Raw genomic sequence first — 19,018 nt, forward strand, 5'->3', positions numbered from 1 at the left:
TAGGTGCTTTCCCGTATTACTTTCTTACAGGTTGGGTTCTCCCTTCCCACTCTCCCCCCAAATAAAACAGTTTGAAAAAATACCAACTCCTTGGGCTAATGTGTAGGAAAACCTCTTGCTTCATTTCTATAGGCATTACTATATCAATAAATACTAATAGTACATAAAGTGCCCTTCAGTTTAAAAGCCACAACTGAAACCTTTCAAACTTGTAATAGATCAGTCACACAGTTTTACTATATATAGCCAACTTGCTAACAGCCATGGAGTGGATTGGTGTGACAGGACCTATGGAGTCCTTTGTGTACTCTTAGAGAGGAGAGAGAAATAAAAATGTGTGAACAATAGAAAAACACACCTTAAGTAAATAGATTAAAATTAAAACTACCTTTAATTCAGCACCAGTCAGAAATCCACCAGATGCCACATGGTTAGTTATCTATACCAGTCTTTTTTATGTTTATAATCCATCCTTCTTTGATGTTTATAGTTTCACACAAAGCCTCATTCAGTGTAGCAAAGCTGTACCAGACCCACTGAGTTTGCTTTGCCAAGAGGCAGGAGCTGCAGCAGGGCTGGGGATGAAGCCTTTGAGATTAACAGATTGCCAAAGAGAGCTGTGCTAGTACTCATCCTTTTTTTAGATGCAAATTTCACTGAAGTCCTTCAAATAAGAGAAGAAATGTTCCATCATTGGTTTCTCACTCAGTCTCTCCTCCTGTGTTGTGGTGGGCACAGCCCAGGATTTTCCTGCTGTGCTTGTGTTCATCAGCCCTGGAGGACACAGCAGACTGGGAGGCAGGAGAGGGAATTTCTACATGGGAGAGGAAAACGTGGGGAATCTTCCCTCCTCCCAAGGACATGGGTGAGCCCTTTTATGTTCTGACCAAATTTCACTGAAAACAAAACAGAACTGGATGCACAAAGGGATGAAACAGCTGGCTCCCATGAAGTCAATGCTACATACCTCTGAATGTTTTTCCTACCTAGGGACTTCTTAAAGAAAAGAAAGAATTCACCATTTATCTAGGAATCCAACTTGAAGGTTTTTGAGACAACCAACCAGAACTGCTGGGTAAGATCTGCCACCAACACTGCTTGCAGACTGCATCCATCTCACAGCAACCCCAGAGACACAAACCCAGGAGCCCTGCAGGAATACGAAGCACCAGAGGAATTTCTGTCATGAGCCCCCACAGCACTTCTGGAGAAATCCATGACAGAGTAGTCAGGTCACTTTTAAGGAATCTTCTTACTGGAAGTAGGTCTTCTGTTGCTTTTCCCCACAGGGACTGATGTGCAGTAATTACAAGACTGGTGTTTTCCTGGGAGCATCCTCAAAAGATGGTGCTATTGAATGGGAACAGTGCCACTGAATTATCAAAGTCCAGAGTGTGGCAGCCCCTTGGAAAAACTTCATTTCTCCAGGTAGGGTCTGTTTCAAGGGTATCTCTCCATGTATTTCATTGCTTCTAGGACCTTAAAACTTGCAGAGTGAGTTGGAAGTTCTTTTGTATTAAAGAAATTACTCTGTATGCTGGAAAACTGCATTGACTAAGGAGTCCATTAGCTTTTTGCATTCTCAAGTCTCTCTAGCTGATGCTATACCTTTAGTAATATGCAAGACATCTTAGAAAGGAAAAATATCCCAGAAATTCAGCAAAGCAAACCCAAAAGTTAGTGTTCATCAGAACCCTCACACATTCCAATCTGGTGCTGGTCCTCCAAAGAAAAAATAATAAACCTCCCAGAGAATGTTTAAGAGTGGCCAGGAAAGCTAATGACCAGCACAGCCCAGTGCAGGAGAAGGAGGGCAGGCAGGACCTGAACCATGTCAGTGTAAAACGTGTGAGTTTTCCCTGCTGCTGGGGCTGTCACTTGCCTGACCAGTACCATGGTTGCTGCCCAGCCCGATGGGAGTTTGGCTCTTAAGAGCTGGCTCATCAGTGTGCTGAAATGACTGGGTGGCTTTATCCCTGCAGTGAGCAAACCCACAAAGGGGCAATACTTCCAAGGTCTCATGACTCAGAAAAAGTCAAAAAAAACCAGGAAAAAGTCACAATCATGGATGTGTTAATTGCCCTTCCTATGGTCACCCTCTCCCAGCAATGTTGTCCATGGTTGGGAGGGATGAATGTGATGTCCTGGCGCCTCTTGGTGCTGAATCTGGAAATGGCACCTCACTTCCCTGCATCATCAGTGCATGCCACATTCATGTGATTATTGCATTTATCATAGATAATTTCATTTTTTTCAATTCATTAAAGCACGTAAATACATTTAAATGCAGAGGAAGCATTTTTAAAATTCTATTCATAACCTATGTATGGTTGCCAGTATGTTCCTCATCAGTGGGACATCCTCTTCACCTAGTCACCATCATCTCCCAACCGTGCATGCTACAATGCTCATAACACAACCATTTTCCAGTCCAGAAGGCCAGGAATTACTCCCTCAACCATTTTTCTCCTTTTCATGCATGAAATATGCAAGAATTTGCTTTGACATTTGCTTACCTGTTTGGTTTTGGGGGTTTTTTTGGCCTTGGTAGTAGTCAGGGCTATTGGCCTATCTTTTCTTGAGAAATTAAACAATTGGGATTTGTTTAAAGAATCAGCATCTAAGGCATTCCAAGAAATATTCAGCTGCAACCTGACTTTCTCTGATCCGTGCTTATCCTTACTGGCAGATCCAGCTCCTCAGCCCACACACAATGTTTTCACTGTAGCCTCACTCCACATGAGCTGTTCCCTTGAACAGTCTCTTGCCTTCAGAAACTTCTTCCTGGCTTCCAGCTCACTAGACCTCCAGAGGTGCTCTTTAGTATTAGGACCAGCAGGCAGGAGATGGAAGGGCTTCATCTTGCTAGAAAAAAAAAAATTCACTGAAAGAATGGTTAGGCATTGGAAGAAGTTACCTAGAGAGGTGGCAGAGTCATCATCTCTGGAAGTGTTCAAGAAGCATCTGGATATGGCACTTGGGGAGATTATGGTGGTGCAGGGTTGACAGTTGGACTAGATGATCTTGAAGGTCTCTTCCAACCTTGATGATTCTGTGATTCTGTGATCTCTGGTGGCAGTTCCCACCAAGACTGGCTCACAGCTGTGGCAACACCTCAGCCTTTTCTTTTCTTTGGACAGTACCAGAAATGTGACTGATAAGGGAGTCACGTGCTTATGGAGAGCAGCCAGGAAACTCACTTTGCTGTGCACTCTCCATATCATGTGCTCCATCTTCTGAAGGGGATCCAGCTGGCAGAAGGCATGGCTGCAAAGCAGACAGCATTGCATGCTCCCATGACCTGACTCGAGCCTGTTTGGAGGGACTGAGATCCCCTTGAAGCTCATTCGACTGTCCCTGGCTGCAGAACCCGACATCATTCCGTGTAAAGAAAGGGGCAGCAGAGACCATGGCTGGACATTCCTGTGCTGAAGTCTCCAAGCTGAAAGGTTCTTTTGGAGAAAGAGAGATTTGAAAAATGTGGTTTGGGAACAAAGGTGGAAGGGGAAGTGGCATCCTAAACTCTGAAACTCTGAAAGAGCATGACCCTGATGTTCCACTCCAGGCAGCAAAAGCTGCACTGAGAATCTTCACTCGAGTCCCATCTCATTGCCTGCAGGGGCAAGTCTGCACAGGAGGCTGCATGCACTCATATCCCAGTTTCTAGAGAGAGCTCAGCCTTGACCATAGGGATGAATTGTAATATATATACATATGTGAATTTAAATGTTGCATCAAAAAAATTGTTACTTTTTTCCTTGTAAGTATGCTGAAAAGATAGTTCTATTCTAAAAAAGGGGGGGAGGGAGCTTTGTAAAAACAACATCAGCTTTGTTCCCTGTGGTTTGCAGCTAAAGCACATGAACACTTGATTTTGAAGCGGGAGGATGAAAGATTCTCTCAGTCCTAAAAGCCAATCCGAACATTAAAAAGCAATGCTTTTACTGCTGGACTGTAAATACTGTGCTGCCATGGTGTGAATGAGAACCTCCACCATGCCTGTGCAACATCTCAACGCTCCAAAGATCCTATTCAGGTGAAAACAGAACAGATCAGAGGACAGGCCTGCTCTCCTTGCATGGGCACAGCCCTGTCCTCCAGCTCTGCAGCACCAGCTGGGCAGGAATACTGCCAAGAAGCAGCAAAGCTAGGAATGCAATTAAGTTTTACACAAGCACTTCTGGAATAAAACTGCACTTGGAGTGCAATTTCTCAGCCATTATACATTCAGCAACACAGGTTTCAAACATGTTCACAGAGCACAACAGAGATTTCAGTTCAGTCCCAGCCTTAGCTCACACAAGTCATGATTTTTCAGTTACATGATCCTAATCTTGTTATCATGTTCTCTTCTTTGGAAGGGAAAAATCCTTTTCTAAGTAGTCATTCATGTGAGTCTCTGAAACCAAATATTTTGAGACCTGAAGAGCTTAATGCTAACTTGAAAGTGAAATAACCTGCTTGCAATTTGTTGCCCAAAGTGGCAGAAAAATGACAAAAAAAAGAAAAGCCAGTGAATTTTCAAAAGCATGTTGATGATAACCTTCTGTAATAGATTAAAAAAAAAATCATCTTCCAATCAGACTGCTCTTACCCAGTTCAAACCTAAGCTTGGCCAAAGTCCAGCCTTGGCAAAGGCTGTGTGAATGTTGGTGTCAGTGATGGTCCCTTGTAGGAAGTGTGGCTGCCTGACCCCAGCACCAACCTCTGCTCTCACCTCACTCTTTTTACTTCCCTGTTTCCAAGTTGTTATAGCTGTGCCCGTGTGCATTTTCACAACCATTTTGGGTCAGGCCAGGGGAGGCTGCAAGCCCTGGGGCAAGCTGGAGCATGGGATTCGGGCACTGCTCTCAGCACTACTGCACACTGGTTTTGGGAAGACTGGTGTTACAGAAACAACACACTTGTTACTATCACAGTCAGAAATGGTGATGGTGCTGCTCGTCTTGCAGGTAACAGCCAGCTCCACCAGTAGAAATGTGCATCTATAGGCTGCTCTGCCAGATGTCCCTGAGAAACGTGTACTCATGCAGGACAGAATGAAATTCCCCTGACCAAAGACCCTACGTATGAGATCTCATGCCAGAGGTCAGTAGTTGAGACCCTTATCCAGGAGAAGCACATGGGATGGAAAGAGAAATGTACCAACCCCTCTGAACAGTACAAGCTGTTTGGAAATGCTGGTTTAAACATGCAAGCGTTGTGTTGCTGGACATGTGCAACCTGTTGTGAAACATCCCATGCAAGAAGCTATTTGCAATTTGAGTTTCACAAATGCCCACTAATTCCTAGCTCCCAGCAGTATGATGAGGTTCACTGGGAGCAGCAGCAGCAATTGATTCATGATGTCAAAGGTCTTTGCTTATCACCACAGCAAGAGGCTGCACTGCACAGAAGCTGAGAAGAAGCCTCCACCCTTCTCAAACAATGAGTCTGTACTAACCAAACACTGCCTATACTCACCTCTACCTCAGATGAGGATTCTTCAGCAGAACCATGACATTCAGCTCTGATGATAAAAATCAAAAGTCCCTGAGCCTTAAAAGTGAATGGAGACCATTGCTAGAGAGGTTTCCACCGAAGAGCAGCATGTTAACTTATGAATTTCCAGATTAGCCATCCTGGATTGCTACTGTATCCAATGTAAAGGATGCTTAAACAAAATGAGGGAAGCAGAGCATATGTAAAAAGCCTCTGTCCTGCAGGAGCTGTAGCACATGTTCATTGCATCCCATGCCAGCTATGTTACAAGAAGGACATGGCTACCCTTTCCTGCTATGAGGCACTGGCTCAGTGCTCTCAGCAAACCTGGGATCTTGTTGCCAGAACTCCTAAATTCACCATAACAGTGTTAAAAGCACTTAAAAATACTGCACCGACTGTGCCTGAGGCCAAGCAAGCGCCCTGAATCCACTGGGCTTGGGATGCACCAGGCATTGTACCAGCAATTCAGCAGCAAAGCCATCCCAGGGATAATATACCAGGAAAACTTGTCCTCAGAATGGGATTTATAAAAAAAGAGCCCACCTGATAGAGATAAAAAGAAAATAGAAAAAAAAGAAAGAGCTGAAGAATGGTGACGAAAGTCTTTTTTGTCCTCAAACATTATGGAAACACATTCAGGCTGCAGGGAACACAGTCTCCTGCATAAAAGAACCATCCTTGGAGTGAGGTGCCTTCTCAGTGTCCTCATAGTGAGCAGCTCTTCACCCAGGCAGTACAGCAGAGCTCAAACCACTCAGCAGCTCCACCCATCACTGAAGCAATGCTCAAACCCAGAAAACCACAAGTAACTACTGAGCCTATAGGGCAGGATGAACATTTTCTTGAAAAAAATAGCAAATTTATCAAAATCACTGTGTGATTTTGTTGTTGTTCTAAAAGCATTTGCAAAGCCTATCCAAATCCAACAAGTAGGTTTTTTTGCCTAGAAAAACATTTTCAGACCAGGTTCAGAAGACTCTTTAAGAGCAACTGAGTTTAACCCAAGGGTGATGGGAACCAGTTGTATGGATCTTGGTTCCTTCAACCTGCGCTCCAGGCAGAGTTGGGTACCACAGTGTCTCCAGGCTGACATGTTTCAGTGGGTTTGGGCACGCCCAGAAGCAGACAGTTTTATGCAGCTCTGAGAACTAATCTTGCAGACACCTTAATAAATCCAGGAGTCACAGGTGGCTATGTCCTTTTTCATGTCCTCACAGTTGAACATATCTCTACCAAAGCAGATTGTGAGAGATGACATAGTAGTATACACCACACTAGTATAACACAAAACATTTGTTAAGATTTTGATTGGGACATTTGCAGCAAAACTCAGGTGAGGACAACATGGAGCATTAACTCCTTAAGTAATTAATTCTACATTTTGCAATGTAACCACATAAAAGTCATGACCAGACCCATAACAACTAACCTAATACAAATCAGTTCACATGAAGCATAAATCGTCCTTACTGTTAACCTGCACATGGATGGACAGTAGACCTAAAGATAGACTTTAACTGATTTAAGGATGGTTTTCCCCTCTCAAGTAGATCTACTGTAATGCCAAGTAAGATTTTAACTGTCTAGGTTTTTTCCATATGGCTCCCTGAACTGTAAGCCTGTGTACCCCTATGAGGTTGCAAGCTATGCTGGCGACAGTACAACGTCGGCAGGGTCTCCCATGCCAGACAGGTCAAAACCGAAGGGCCAGATATAATATGTCCATGGGCAGGATGGGCTCACTAGCCCTCTGGCAACCATCCTAGGAGAAGGACAACTCTAATCCCAAACCCGGGCAGATGGAGCTCGCTTAGCCCTGTAAGGCCATCCATCTAAAAGAAGGTCACTCTAATCAAACCTACGTCCTGAGGACCTCGCTGCCACCATCCAAGCTCGTCTGGCCCTGGCAGATGAACCTCAGGATTAAAGGGTGGGTTCAGTTCCGTGCATACTGCATCTCACCTAAAAAAGCCATCGCGCAGGCTTGAAGGCTTTACCCTGAACTGTATTTAACTTTGCCAGACCAGAAGGTAGCCATTGAAAAGTCTTCTCCCCCTTTTACTTTTCTTAGCAGAGGAAACAAAAGGAATTCTTACAAGACACCAAGACAACAGAAAAGGATGTACGTGTAATCCAATCCTTCAGGTCTGCTGAAAAGATCTATTCATGCTACAGCTTTCCTACTGCCCAGAGTGGATGTAAATCTCAAAATACTACACCCACCTGGAAAGTCCTGCTCCTGCAGAGCTGTACTTTAGAGACAGTTACCATTTTAAAAGATAGGAATTCATTTTTGTTGACTTGCCGTAATAAAGTTTTATTATAAGCTTAGGGTGTCCTCAAAATGCACCCAATCCTTATAAACATAGATAATTTGGTGGGGTATTCAGCTCTTCCTGATACCACTCCATTATGAGATATGGCAAGATCCAGTTATTATCAGGTCTATATTAAGCTAGATACACAGCAAGGAAATTCCTATGAATTTGCATTTTTCTGAAGCACAACAACGCACTCTTTTCTCCAGGGGACAAACCAAACAGCCTCAGCCCTCAGCAGTTAGCAGTCAGTTGAGTGAAAACATTTAACATTCCAGACTGTTTTTAAGTCCCTAAGATTTGTAATTCTGATTTATGTAAACATGGGAAACCACTACTTAATACAGTTTAAGAATCCACAGCATTTTTTATAAAACTATATAAAATTAAATATCTCTTGCTTGGAGTTAATTCAAAATGCTGAATTTGAATACTTTTCGCTCCTTTTCCTCAGTTCAAAGCACAAAGATACATTTAGCGTAAAACAACATATGTACTTTACTAGGGATAGGCACCTTTAAATAAGGGGGGAAAAAAGGCATTTCATTTCCGCATAAGAGATATTTATGATTTCAGATATGATTTTTATCTTAAAATTCTTACATGTGTAGCTACCATTACAGTTAACAATTTAGGACATCCCTTGATATGTATTAACATAAATAGCACCACACAGTCCAGCAAAATTGCACTGCACTGGCTTTAGTTTAAAACTCATTCAGCGCTAACAGTCAAGAGCTGGGACTCTACAGTCAACTGGCCTTAAGAACATAGAGATCAACAGAAGCCACATTTATTACAGTTTTTATTATTCTCAGGCAGCAAATTCTTCAAAGTCCTTCAATAAACAATGCCATGTGTTACGTTGCTGGTTCTATTTTGTCAATCTCTTCCTTCTTTGGATTTTCCCCTCGGTTTTTGCCCTGTTGCATAGTATACACAGATGGGCCCAACCTCAGGATCTTCCCACTGCCCAGGCACTCGTCACCCTTGTAGAACACGGCAAACTAGGAGACAAACACAGGGAGAGTCTTTTCAGCAGCTGCAAACAGCATGGTGACCAACTCAAGGCTCTGCAAGACCTGCTGGATAGCGAGCACATTAATTTATTCTGACTAAATCTTAAAAAAAACCCAAACCACACAAAATAGTAATTTAAATAATAAATAAATTACTCCAGCTAATAAAAAAGCTACTCTGTTTTATTAGCCAGATCAGCTAAAACACAAAAAAAGGACAGAAAAGTACTTCTAATAACTTACCTGTCCAGGCGCGATAGCTCTTGCTGGCTTCACTAGCGTTACCCACACACTCCCATCTTGGTTTAGAGTCAGGACACAAGGCACTAGGCAGAAAATGACCAAATACCTGACAGTTAATCCTTATGTTCACATTAAAAAACCTTCATAACTAGGCTAAACAGATCTAAGTCAAGATACTGTTTTATAAGACACTACAGAAACAGAAAGACAAGCCAAAACATTTCAACAATTTCTGCAAAACTGCATTAACACACTACCAGATTTTAACAAACCAAGCAAAAGAAAAAATAAAACAAGGTTTGATTACCCAGTGCCATCTGGTGCTGAAACCTGAAATGACATTCCATCATTTTCTCTCTAACAAGCTCTGCTGGAGGTTCCTCTGCTATCCAGTGCACTCGGTTTGTCCGCAGTAGGTCTCTGTACAGAGCAGGGTGGTCTCTTGATGGTGCCTTAAAACATGTTTATTTAATGCTGATGTTTTTGCCAGACTGTATAACTTGTAAAGCATGAAATACAGAGGAAACATCAAGCCATATCAAAATGAAGGCAAAATGAGTAAGAAAGCAAGCATTTATTAGCACTTAAAGTAGGCTAAAGTAAGCCTGAATTATTTGTCAGTCTTCTGCATCTCAAAATCATGTCACTTCTTGTATTCTTTTCCCTCCAACCATGTTTCTGCCTTCTTCAGGCTGTGTTCAGAAGTCTACTGTCCTCCCTTCTCCTATCTCAACAAGATGCTACCTCCCTCTTCTCCAGTTTTCCAAATGAACACATCCCCAACAACAGTGTTGCACACACACAACCTTACTGTAGGGCACAACAAAATTTTCTTAGTGCTACTGTCTGTTTCTTCTCAATTCTCATTTGTTTATGGTCTCCCACCACCACTGGCACATCAACAAGTAGCAGAACACTTTCATTATAATCACATCAGTATCAAATAAGAATAACAATTGCATGAACAGGAAGAAACACTAACAATGCTAGCAAGCTGCAGAACTCCAAGTCATCTCATATGATTAGCCATTAACACACCAATTATTTGCAGTATTATATATATTCTGCCTCAGTTTTCAAAATTATAAAACTATTACTGGCTACTAATTCTTTTACTAGAAAAACAAAGCAGCAATACATAAACAAAGATATTACACCTTTTATAAACCCTATTATAACAACTTTTATAATTTTATAAAAGTTATTATCCTACTAACTACAACAAAACCCTCATGCTTTAGAGTAGAAAATAAGAGCTCAGTAGACCGGTTGATTCTTTTCAGTATTTGCCCTTTGTTTGGAAAAGTTCTATGACAAAATCTAAACCAACTTGCTACTCAAGAAAAGCCCCTTTGGGTAAGATGTTTCACGTCGGCTGATGCTACACTAGTTGGATCTTGTTTCCTCCAAGAGAAAAGCCAAAAATTCTGCCCAGCTTAGGATCACATTCCATACAGCAGCAGACACAAAATTGCTTGCATTAGTCATTTGCAACACCAGTGTTTTAACTCACCACATAGACATCTCTAGAGCTGACATCTTTGTCTACAACAAACCAAGCTTCCTGGAGGCCTGCCAGCCGAGCCCTCTGGCCTATTGTGTAGAGGAACCAACCTAAGGAAAGATGAAAATGGAAAGGTTTTACTTTCAGAAAAATAACACTAAAATCATTTTCCCCAAACTTTACCGCTAAACAAAGAATAACCAACCAAGCTGTCTTAGAGAAGTGGGCCAATTATGAACTAAACTAACATCTACTTGAAAATTTTCACCCGCACCTGAAGGACATGATTTCATACTACTCCATTGCAACTATGGTATTCTTAGGTTTTATAAAATAAAAATATTTATTTCAGCTTCAGTTTGTGGTTTTGCTACCATTCAGTCTTGCCAGTTTCCCTTACTTTTATGTACCAGTGCAACATCCTACTACCATAAATTACTTGGGAGAGGAGTTCAGTTGTGGCAGCTCAAACTGAGGACAGCAAAGGAAGGACACACAGGAGAAAAGGAAAGTTAAGCTGCCCACGTTTGGTGATGTCCTGCTGAGCATCACTGAGGTTCATGGTGCATTTTTTCTGCAAAGTTTAGGTACTAAAGAACCTGGGAGCGGAGTCATTTTGAAAGAATTAAGTAAACAATGGTCTCTTGGTATTAAAATAACAATCAGTATCAACAGAGCAACTCTAATAATTATCATTTACTTTCTTGCAACATGGAATAATCAATCAATAATCAGTTGTAGTTCAGAGCTCTATATGGTGTAAAGCAAGTTTCCAAGATTTAACAAAAACTTGGGGAAAACCTATAGACTTCTCTGGAATTTCACAAAATTGGTGCCTCTAGGTATAAGCAGTATTGTTCCATTTACCTAAAAGCAAGCTATTAAGGTGGGTTAGCCAATTACCTTTGTGTGTTCCCATCACTTTCTTATCTTCAATGGAAACAAAGTTACCTGGTTGAGGTTCCAAATACTACCAAAGAGGAAGAGATAAGTCACAAGATGGCACAAGAAAACCTCACAGTATATTTCAGATTCCATCACTATATTCTCTTGAAGCAGAAAAATAGCTTTTCAAGAAGCAAACTCTGCCCAAGCAGCTTACAGACTTTTCCTTGATGCTGCTCTAGAGAGAAAAGTAGGAAGAGCAATCCCTTTCAGAAATAATCTAGGCTTCACTCCCCCATTCTCACACACGCCAGGGGACAGCAGGATTCAGTCATTTGCCCCACTCACATCCCAACCATTTGTCAGAGCCTGGCACACAAAGAAGTGCATGTTCACTCCTTTTGCTACAGAGAGTGAGTGACTGTTTGCTGGTGGAGAGGCATGATACTTCCTACAGGCTGTTGTTGTGAGCTTCTGCCTAGGCCTGGCACTTCAAAGGGAGATGGGACATCACTATGCATTGTGGGCCACAAACTGCTGGGGATTTTTTATAAAAACTGAACACCAGAACAAAACAAAGATTGTCACAGATTTAGTGCCACTCACCTCAAGAAGGAAATTTTCAAAGTTTCTTTCACCAATGAAACAGACTCCCATACTCTGAAAAGGAAACATGGAATTGAATCCATAAAAGCAGAGAAAAACATCTGAAATAATATCTACTAATAATCTCTTGAAAAAAAAACTTTCAAAACCAAATAGGTTTTCCTTTTCCTTCCAATTACTGTCTACATTCTTCATATAAACATGAAAAGCAATCAAGACAGCATTAGCAATACAACTACTGCCTCCACCACATTTTTTAAGATCAACTCATGAGGTGTTATTTCTCAGAGAAATGTAACTTTTTTTGTTAAAAGTAACTGTGGAAAAACAGGATGATCCAATTTATAAAGACATACTGAAAAACAATTATAGTGAGGAAGCCTTTAAAAGATATGAAGAGTAAAGACCAAAGGCTTCTCCACTGCTCTGACAGAGGATGCTTTCCTTCAGGCTCACAGCATCCTACACATTCACCTTCACCTTAGTTCTTCTGAGGTACAACAGCAGACAAAATATCTGCAAGCTACAATACACAACTAACCACAAACTCATAAAAGTACTTTTAAGGAAGTAGACAGTAATGAAAAATGCTTCCCAACCTATTCTATTATGGTGCTCAGAAGCAGACAAGTTGTCACAGATCAAAGTTCAAAAAGTTCAGGAAAGTCTGATTTAGAGAGAAATACAAATCAAAAGAGTTTAAGTGTTACCATGCCTCTTTTTTCTTTAGCACATGATGAAGGTCATGTTCTGCTGCTATCTTCTTTACAAAACTTTTTGTTAAATCCCCTAAAGGGAAAATGGTTTTCCTCAAAGCATCCTGTGAGATCTGACTTAGAAAGAAGGTCTGATCCTTAAAGAGGTCAGCCCCTTGAAGGAGTTTCACAGCTGCAAAGTGAAACACATAAAGCATCTCAACATAACTACCATTAATAGCTCAACTTCCTTTAGTATTTTGACAAACAACATTTTAGTTTTATTATTTCCAAATATATGTTAAAGACAGTATTTTACTAGTTTTTCAAAATCTAACTGAAAATTAGGTATTTTCTCACCACTAAAAAGATCTAGAAACAGTCAGATTTTGTACTGTGCAGAATCTTACAAAGTCTTGCACTGTCTCATCTACTGAGAGAATGCATATGTCACTGGAAAGGACATCAACAACCCAAAAAAATGAAAACAATTTTCACATATTATGTGAAAAAGAGAATGAAGATTCAAATACCTTAGAGGATACTGTTCCTCAAAAAGACACTGTTTTGCCTTGAAATCTCTCTGATATAAATCAATGATTTGAACAATCAGCGAAGTTATTACCAATGCTGAGATGAGAGTTTGACTTTTTTCTTTAAAACAGATGCAATCTTCTGATTGCCTCGATCAAATAAAATTAGAGTTTTTCAGTCACGTTCTGTCCACTCCCTTTAAAAGCAAATAGCTCTGCTGTTGTACAAACACTACTTATGTGTTTCTTGATTCAAATGAACACAAACCACAGGCCAATAGTTCAGTCACAACTAGAAATACAAAATCTCAGTAAAAAGGCAAAGAAGACTGTTTAGAATATCATAAAATACTACAACTGTGAATCATAGTCTGTCACATGTATAGTTGGTTCACATGTAAAGTTCTATATGTTGGTTCTGCTGGGGCCATTTCAACTTTCCAGAAATAAAATTAAAACAAAGAAACAAATAAACTTCTTTAAGTCCAGAACAAACAAATGGAAGTGGGGAACCTGTAACGCAAAAACATCACCATGGCAGCTTTGCATAGTGATAGTTTGCAAGTTTCTTTCCCTTTGGGTATGGCATGCTTCTCACTATACATCAGACATTCATCCGGCTCTTAAAACAGAAAACGTAATACTTGACAAGTCAGGGTCATTTTCAGTTATGTAAATATCCTGTTTTGCACAACCAACCTTCTACAAAGGCAGGGGTTTAACTGGTAATCATTTTGTGTAAGGTAACAAACATCCCTGATTCTGTGACATCAAATATAGTTTAAATTTCTTCTTTGTATCTAGGACGAAACATGAAATGAATGGAGACACCACTTACTATTTCTAACTTCAAAACGGTTTCTGAAAAGCTTCTGTGGTCTTTTAATATGTTTCTGTTGAAATACTTCCTCATCCTCTAAGGAGGTCCTAGCATAATGCCCAGTAGCAATTGCATCTGCTCCTATCAAGGAAAAAAACAAGCCAAACAAAATACAAAGGCATGTACTTGATATTCACAGTTCAAAACAGGATTGCAAACATCCAGTAAGAAAGGCAGAAAGCAATGAAAGAAGAAAACCTATAGAGTCTTACATTGACAATAGTCGTACTCCTGCTATTTAAATAATGTAAACTATTCATCAGCATGCCAGTACTTGTGCTTCTGTGCTTTAAGGACCACCTAAGAATGTAAAACTTAATGGTCAGGTCAATGCATGTCCCTGAATTAAATCTGTTCCTACACATGAGCAACCTAATCCAGTGGAAGATGTCCCTGCATAGGGCAGGGGGATTGGATTAGATGACCTTTAAAGGTCCCTTCCAACCTGAACCATGCTATGATTCTATTTGTAAAAGCAAACCTAAACCAAATTACTTTGCAATTATTGAAATACTGCCACAGAGATATGTGAGTTAGGCATGCACACAAATTCATGTTTTTCCCCACTTTTTAAAGAGTTTGTATCCTTTAAGCATTTCCAGGGCACACACTCTGTGCTGACACACTTCAAAATTCCTTACCAAGGTTATCCATAGCATAATGCAGAAAGTAGTTGAATTTGATGTGCTTGTTACACACAATATCAGGATTAGGCGTCCTTCCCAATTCATACTCTTTTAAGAGGTCGCTGTAAAATAAAGATTCAAAGCCTGTCAGCATCATTAACATGCATAATACTATCTGAGACTGGATGATCTGTTTAAACATGAGAAACTGAGTTCCAGTCATACTAAGCATTTTATGTCAGAAACAAAATACCCGTTAGATTTTAACCTGCAAAAAACCAATGCTTGGAAGATTTTCTCCAAAGTGCGCTGAGAACAGGGTCAAATGATCATTTATAATCTTGTAACCTTGCTTTATTAAATTAATACTCCCTCGGGACGGACGTGGTTGCCCACTGTGCATATCCTACTCATCTTTTATGAAATACTTTCAGAATTAAACAACCCTATTTAATTCTTCAAAGGGCAATGTGGTGCAGTACATACTGTGTCTCAGTGGAACAGACAGTAACTTCATCTGCAATAATGTCATCATAACCAATTAGTCATGGGCCTTAATTTTACATACTTTTTCCTGACCTTTTTCTTTCCTTCTAGAAATTCAAAGTTTCTCAAAGTTATGTTGTAGTTTTACACTGTTGCATAATTACTTAGCATTACTTGCTTGAAAACATTGAAATAATAATTAATGCAATTAAACCAGCACACAGCAATGCCCTGAGATATCAAAAGGCTTAATCATTGCATTATTTTGCTTGTCCTCAGTAGCCTCTGAAATCAAGAGGAAATGAGGGCACAGACTGGATTTAAAAGAAAATAGCAATCCTAGGATTCAGTTTTTTACTTTTCACCATCTGGAGCAAAATCAATTGCTTCTTCCTTACCATGTTATACATTACATCAATAAATAGGGAATAAAGTAACGTGTCCTTTATTTTGTCTAACTCCTTTTTCAGAAGTTCTGAATTCGACAACTCATACTAATAATTAAATCACCTGGGTCTACCCAGAGCTGCCTCCCTCTTGTTGGCTCAGCACCACACTCTTATGGTACACTGGAAGTTTTATATAGGGCTCAACATAAAGCCAGGCTCACATTAGTTCAGAGCTTCTAGTAAAGCACAGAACTAGAGAAAGGGCAATGGAGGATGCCTACTGGATCTCTCTCTGATGTAAAGATCTGAAAAAGGCTTTGCACAAGCCATGGAAAAGACAAGACCTGGAATAGTTTCGTGATAAAAGCTGTTTTATTATGATTAACCCTTCAAAGAGAGATCCAGAGGAGTAAGTTTGAGGTCATTGATGACAGTAAAGAAAAAAGGATTCTGAAACAAAGAAAGACATTTGTAACAGAATGTTTGGAAACACTGTATTAATAAATGGTGAGAAGCAAAAGCATAGCTGAACTTCTGTGGACTTTGGTTCATTTATGGACACCCCACACACCTCAAGAAGCTTGATAACACTTATTCATTCTCTCACACCAAAAGGGAAAAATTGAGTGAACTTTCTCAGAACAAGGCTGTCCTGCTATTTCCTTCAGACTGCCCAAAGGTTTGGTGCTCAGCTTGATGTCATTTCAACATGCAGTAGAAGTAGCAGGTTATTCCTCAGTAATAACAGTACTACTTAAAGGGGAACGATGAAGATCGGGGAACAACTTCTATGTACTTATGTTCAGTGCATAAAGATCAATTATGCTGTTATACTAATGTGTCCCTTCTTATCCTTTCCCCCACGAAAAACTCTCAGCCTTTCCAATGCAGAACTTCCCTTAAAGTGCAACAAATTCACAGAAAATCTGAGCACCCCCTTTAGAGTCTAAACAATTTCAAATTTGTCATAGTTTAAAGAAGCAAGGCTAGCTCATGATCGTTTCATGGTAAACTGGATTCAGTATATATTATGTAAAATGCACTGCCTAAGTTACGCACACAGACAATAATAAATAATAAATCCCTATTAAATGGGTTTTTTGTCAGGTTGTAATAAGGTTGGGCCAGTACATGGGTAGCTGAAGACATGAGCTGCAACAAACCAATTGCTACACACTCACAAATAGGGAGAAATCCTCTATTGATTTAAAAAATAACATACTAAAACTAGGATATAAATTCTGAATTAAGTACAAATCAGAGAGAAAATAATTCCTCCAATATTTAACAGGCTTCAGGACTTCCTCTTAGCACTGATAATACTGCAGTGCATTGCCATTGCCCATTATCTGTCCATTCTTGCTTTTTACCATAACACAGTACCACACTAAAATACTGAAAGACCATCTATTGTAAATGTGTTTCTACCTGAATACTTCATTCCAGTATTCCTTCACGTAGGAAACGTGGTGAAATGGAATATCGAGCTTCTGGCAAACCCGGTAAGCATCCTCACAATCTCTGTCAATGGAGCAAACTCCCTGTTCATCCAGGGGGTCCCAGTTCTTCATAAACACGCCTGTCACCTGGTAGCCTATGAAACGAAGGTAAGACTCATTTAAAAAGTTAAATTCTTACAGCCCGGACCCAAAACCTGCGTTTTTCAAGACTTTCTTGACTAACTGTTTCATTCAGAAGACGCGATTAGCCCGTGCTAAGCAAACATCCTGCTAAGCTTTACAGTACAGTTATTGTATGGCTGTGTTCTTTCCTGTAGCTAACAGCTAACTCAAAACCCAGCTCTTCTGGCAGCCTAATAGGACGATATGTCCCCGAGGCGGGGACCGGCCCAGAGAGGACGGAGAGGGGAAGCGAGGCCCCCACAGCGCGGCGGGGACGAGCCGGGGCCGGGGCTCTCCCACCCCCGGACCCCCCGCACCTCGGCGGCGCAGCAGCAACGCGGCCACGGCGCTGTCCACGCCGCCGGACACGGCGCAGGCCACGCGTCGCCCCGCGGCCGCCGCCAGCATCTCCCCCGCCGCCGCCGCCGCTTCCGCCCGCCCGGGCCCGCCCCGACACCGCCGCGCGGGGACCGCGCCTGCGCGCTGGGCGGGGCGGGCACAGGCACCGCAGTGGCCTCGGCGGCGGCGGTGGCAGCGCGAGCGGCGGCCTTTGGTGCCCGCACGGCGAGGGAGGAACGTACCCGGCCCAGTGCTGGGGGTTTTCCCGTTCGCTCCTTCACTCAGTGGAAAATGCCGAAGAGCTCTCTGGCCTACAACCCGCCCCACATCAGGCCAACCAGAACCCTCAAACACACGCTCCCACTGCCCCTGAGCCCCAGGAATCAGCACACTGGATGGGATAAAGGAAGACCCAGAAGAAAACATTACATCTCTCTTTGACTGCTTGATGTCCATTATCACTGCATAAGCCAAAGTTTATTGCATATGGCTACAGCCAATACTACAGAGCAGCTCTAGCACCATTCATCTGCACAGGCAGACCTGTGTTAATCACGCTCCTGCTGTTTGAGCAACTGATTTGTACCTTGAAGATCGGAATTTTGCTCTTAGATGAAGACACATCAGCGTGTTAACTCAGTGTTTGAACCCCTGTGAAGAGTTAGGTTAGTCCAGAGAAGTGGTGAGTCCCAGAAGTATTCAGCCAGCCAAGCAGCCCCCTTGCTTACCCAAGTTTCAGCTGGCAGAGGACTCGGCCTTCGTAAATTGTCACGGCCATTCTCAAAACCAAGATCTACGGCTGCTGCCCGCAAAAAATGAATGGGTACATACACAAAAATGAAGTTCTCAATGGGTACAGAGTACTTGACTGTCCTGCAAGTCCTTGAAATTTAGGGCATAAACCCATTTACCTCTTTTCAAAATATAAAATCACATCACTTATTTTAAAAAATTGTGGGTTTTTTCTTACTTCTCCCTCTGATTCAGTTTAGAAATATGCAGCTAAACTAATTTCTCCCCTCCATTTAAAGACTTGTTCAATTATTGCTTTTAACTGCACAGCACTGTCTCAAATAGTTTTAATAAATGCTCCAGTTGAAAAAGCTCTTCTTGCTCATCTCAGAAGGAAAGCAAGAATAACCAAAGCAAGTATACAAATTCCATATTTTTATAGTTCCTACTTGGCAGGACCAGGTAAGCATGGTTGTTTCATCTAAGAATCTTTAACATCTCACCAAAGGCCTTCATTGAGAACTACTGCAGTGAGTCTGACACTGCAGTAGCCCCGGAACAGGCAGATGTGTTGAGGGAGGTAAGTGTCTTCAGATAAAGCCAAGGCAGACAACTTTTTCAGCATCTAAATGTTTGACGAACTCCTCTGAACACCTC

The 19,018-nt window shown here is 41.4% G+C and overlaps 1 protein-coding gene across 1 annotated transcript; it reads right to left on the reverse strand.

Moving 5' to 3' along the window:
- Positions 1-8,579: 8,579 nt before the first annotated feature.
- TRMU (tRNA 5-methylaminomethyl-2-thiouridylate methyltransferase) lies at positions 8,580-17,698 on the reverse strand. The gene is made up of 11 exons (XM_027679277.1): positions 17,608-17,698; positions 17,097-17,262; positions 14,809-14,915; positions 14,126-14,248; positions 12,775-12,947; positions 12,060-12,113; positions 11,472-11,538; positions 10,578-10,678; positions 9,372-9,516; positions 9,065-9,147; positions 8,580-8,809 (listed from the first exon to the last, which is right to left on the reverse strand). The coding sequence occupies exons 1-11, from the start codon at positions 17,696-17,698 to the stop codon at positions 8,663-8,665; spliced, it is 1,257 nt and encodes a 418-aa protein (XP_027535078.1). The 3' UTR covers positions 8,580-8,662.
- Between the last annotated feature and the right edge of the window lie 1,320 nt (positions 17,699-19,018).

The sequence above is a fragment of the Neopelma chrysocephalum genome, unplaced genomic scaffold (assembly GCF_003984885.1).
Source record: "Neopelma chrysocephalum unplaced genomic scaffold, ASM398488v2 Primary Assembly neopelma1_45, whole genome shotgun sequence".
NCBI lineage: Eukaryota > Metazoa > Chordata > Aves > Passeriformes > Pipridae > Neopelma > Neopelma chrysocephalum.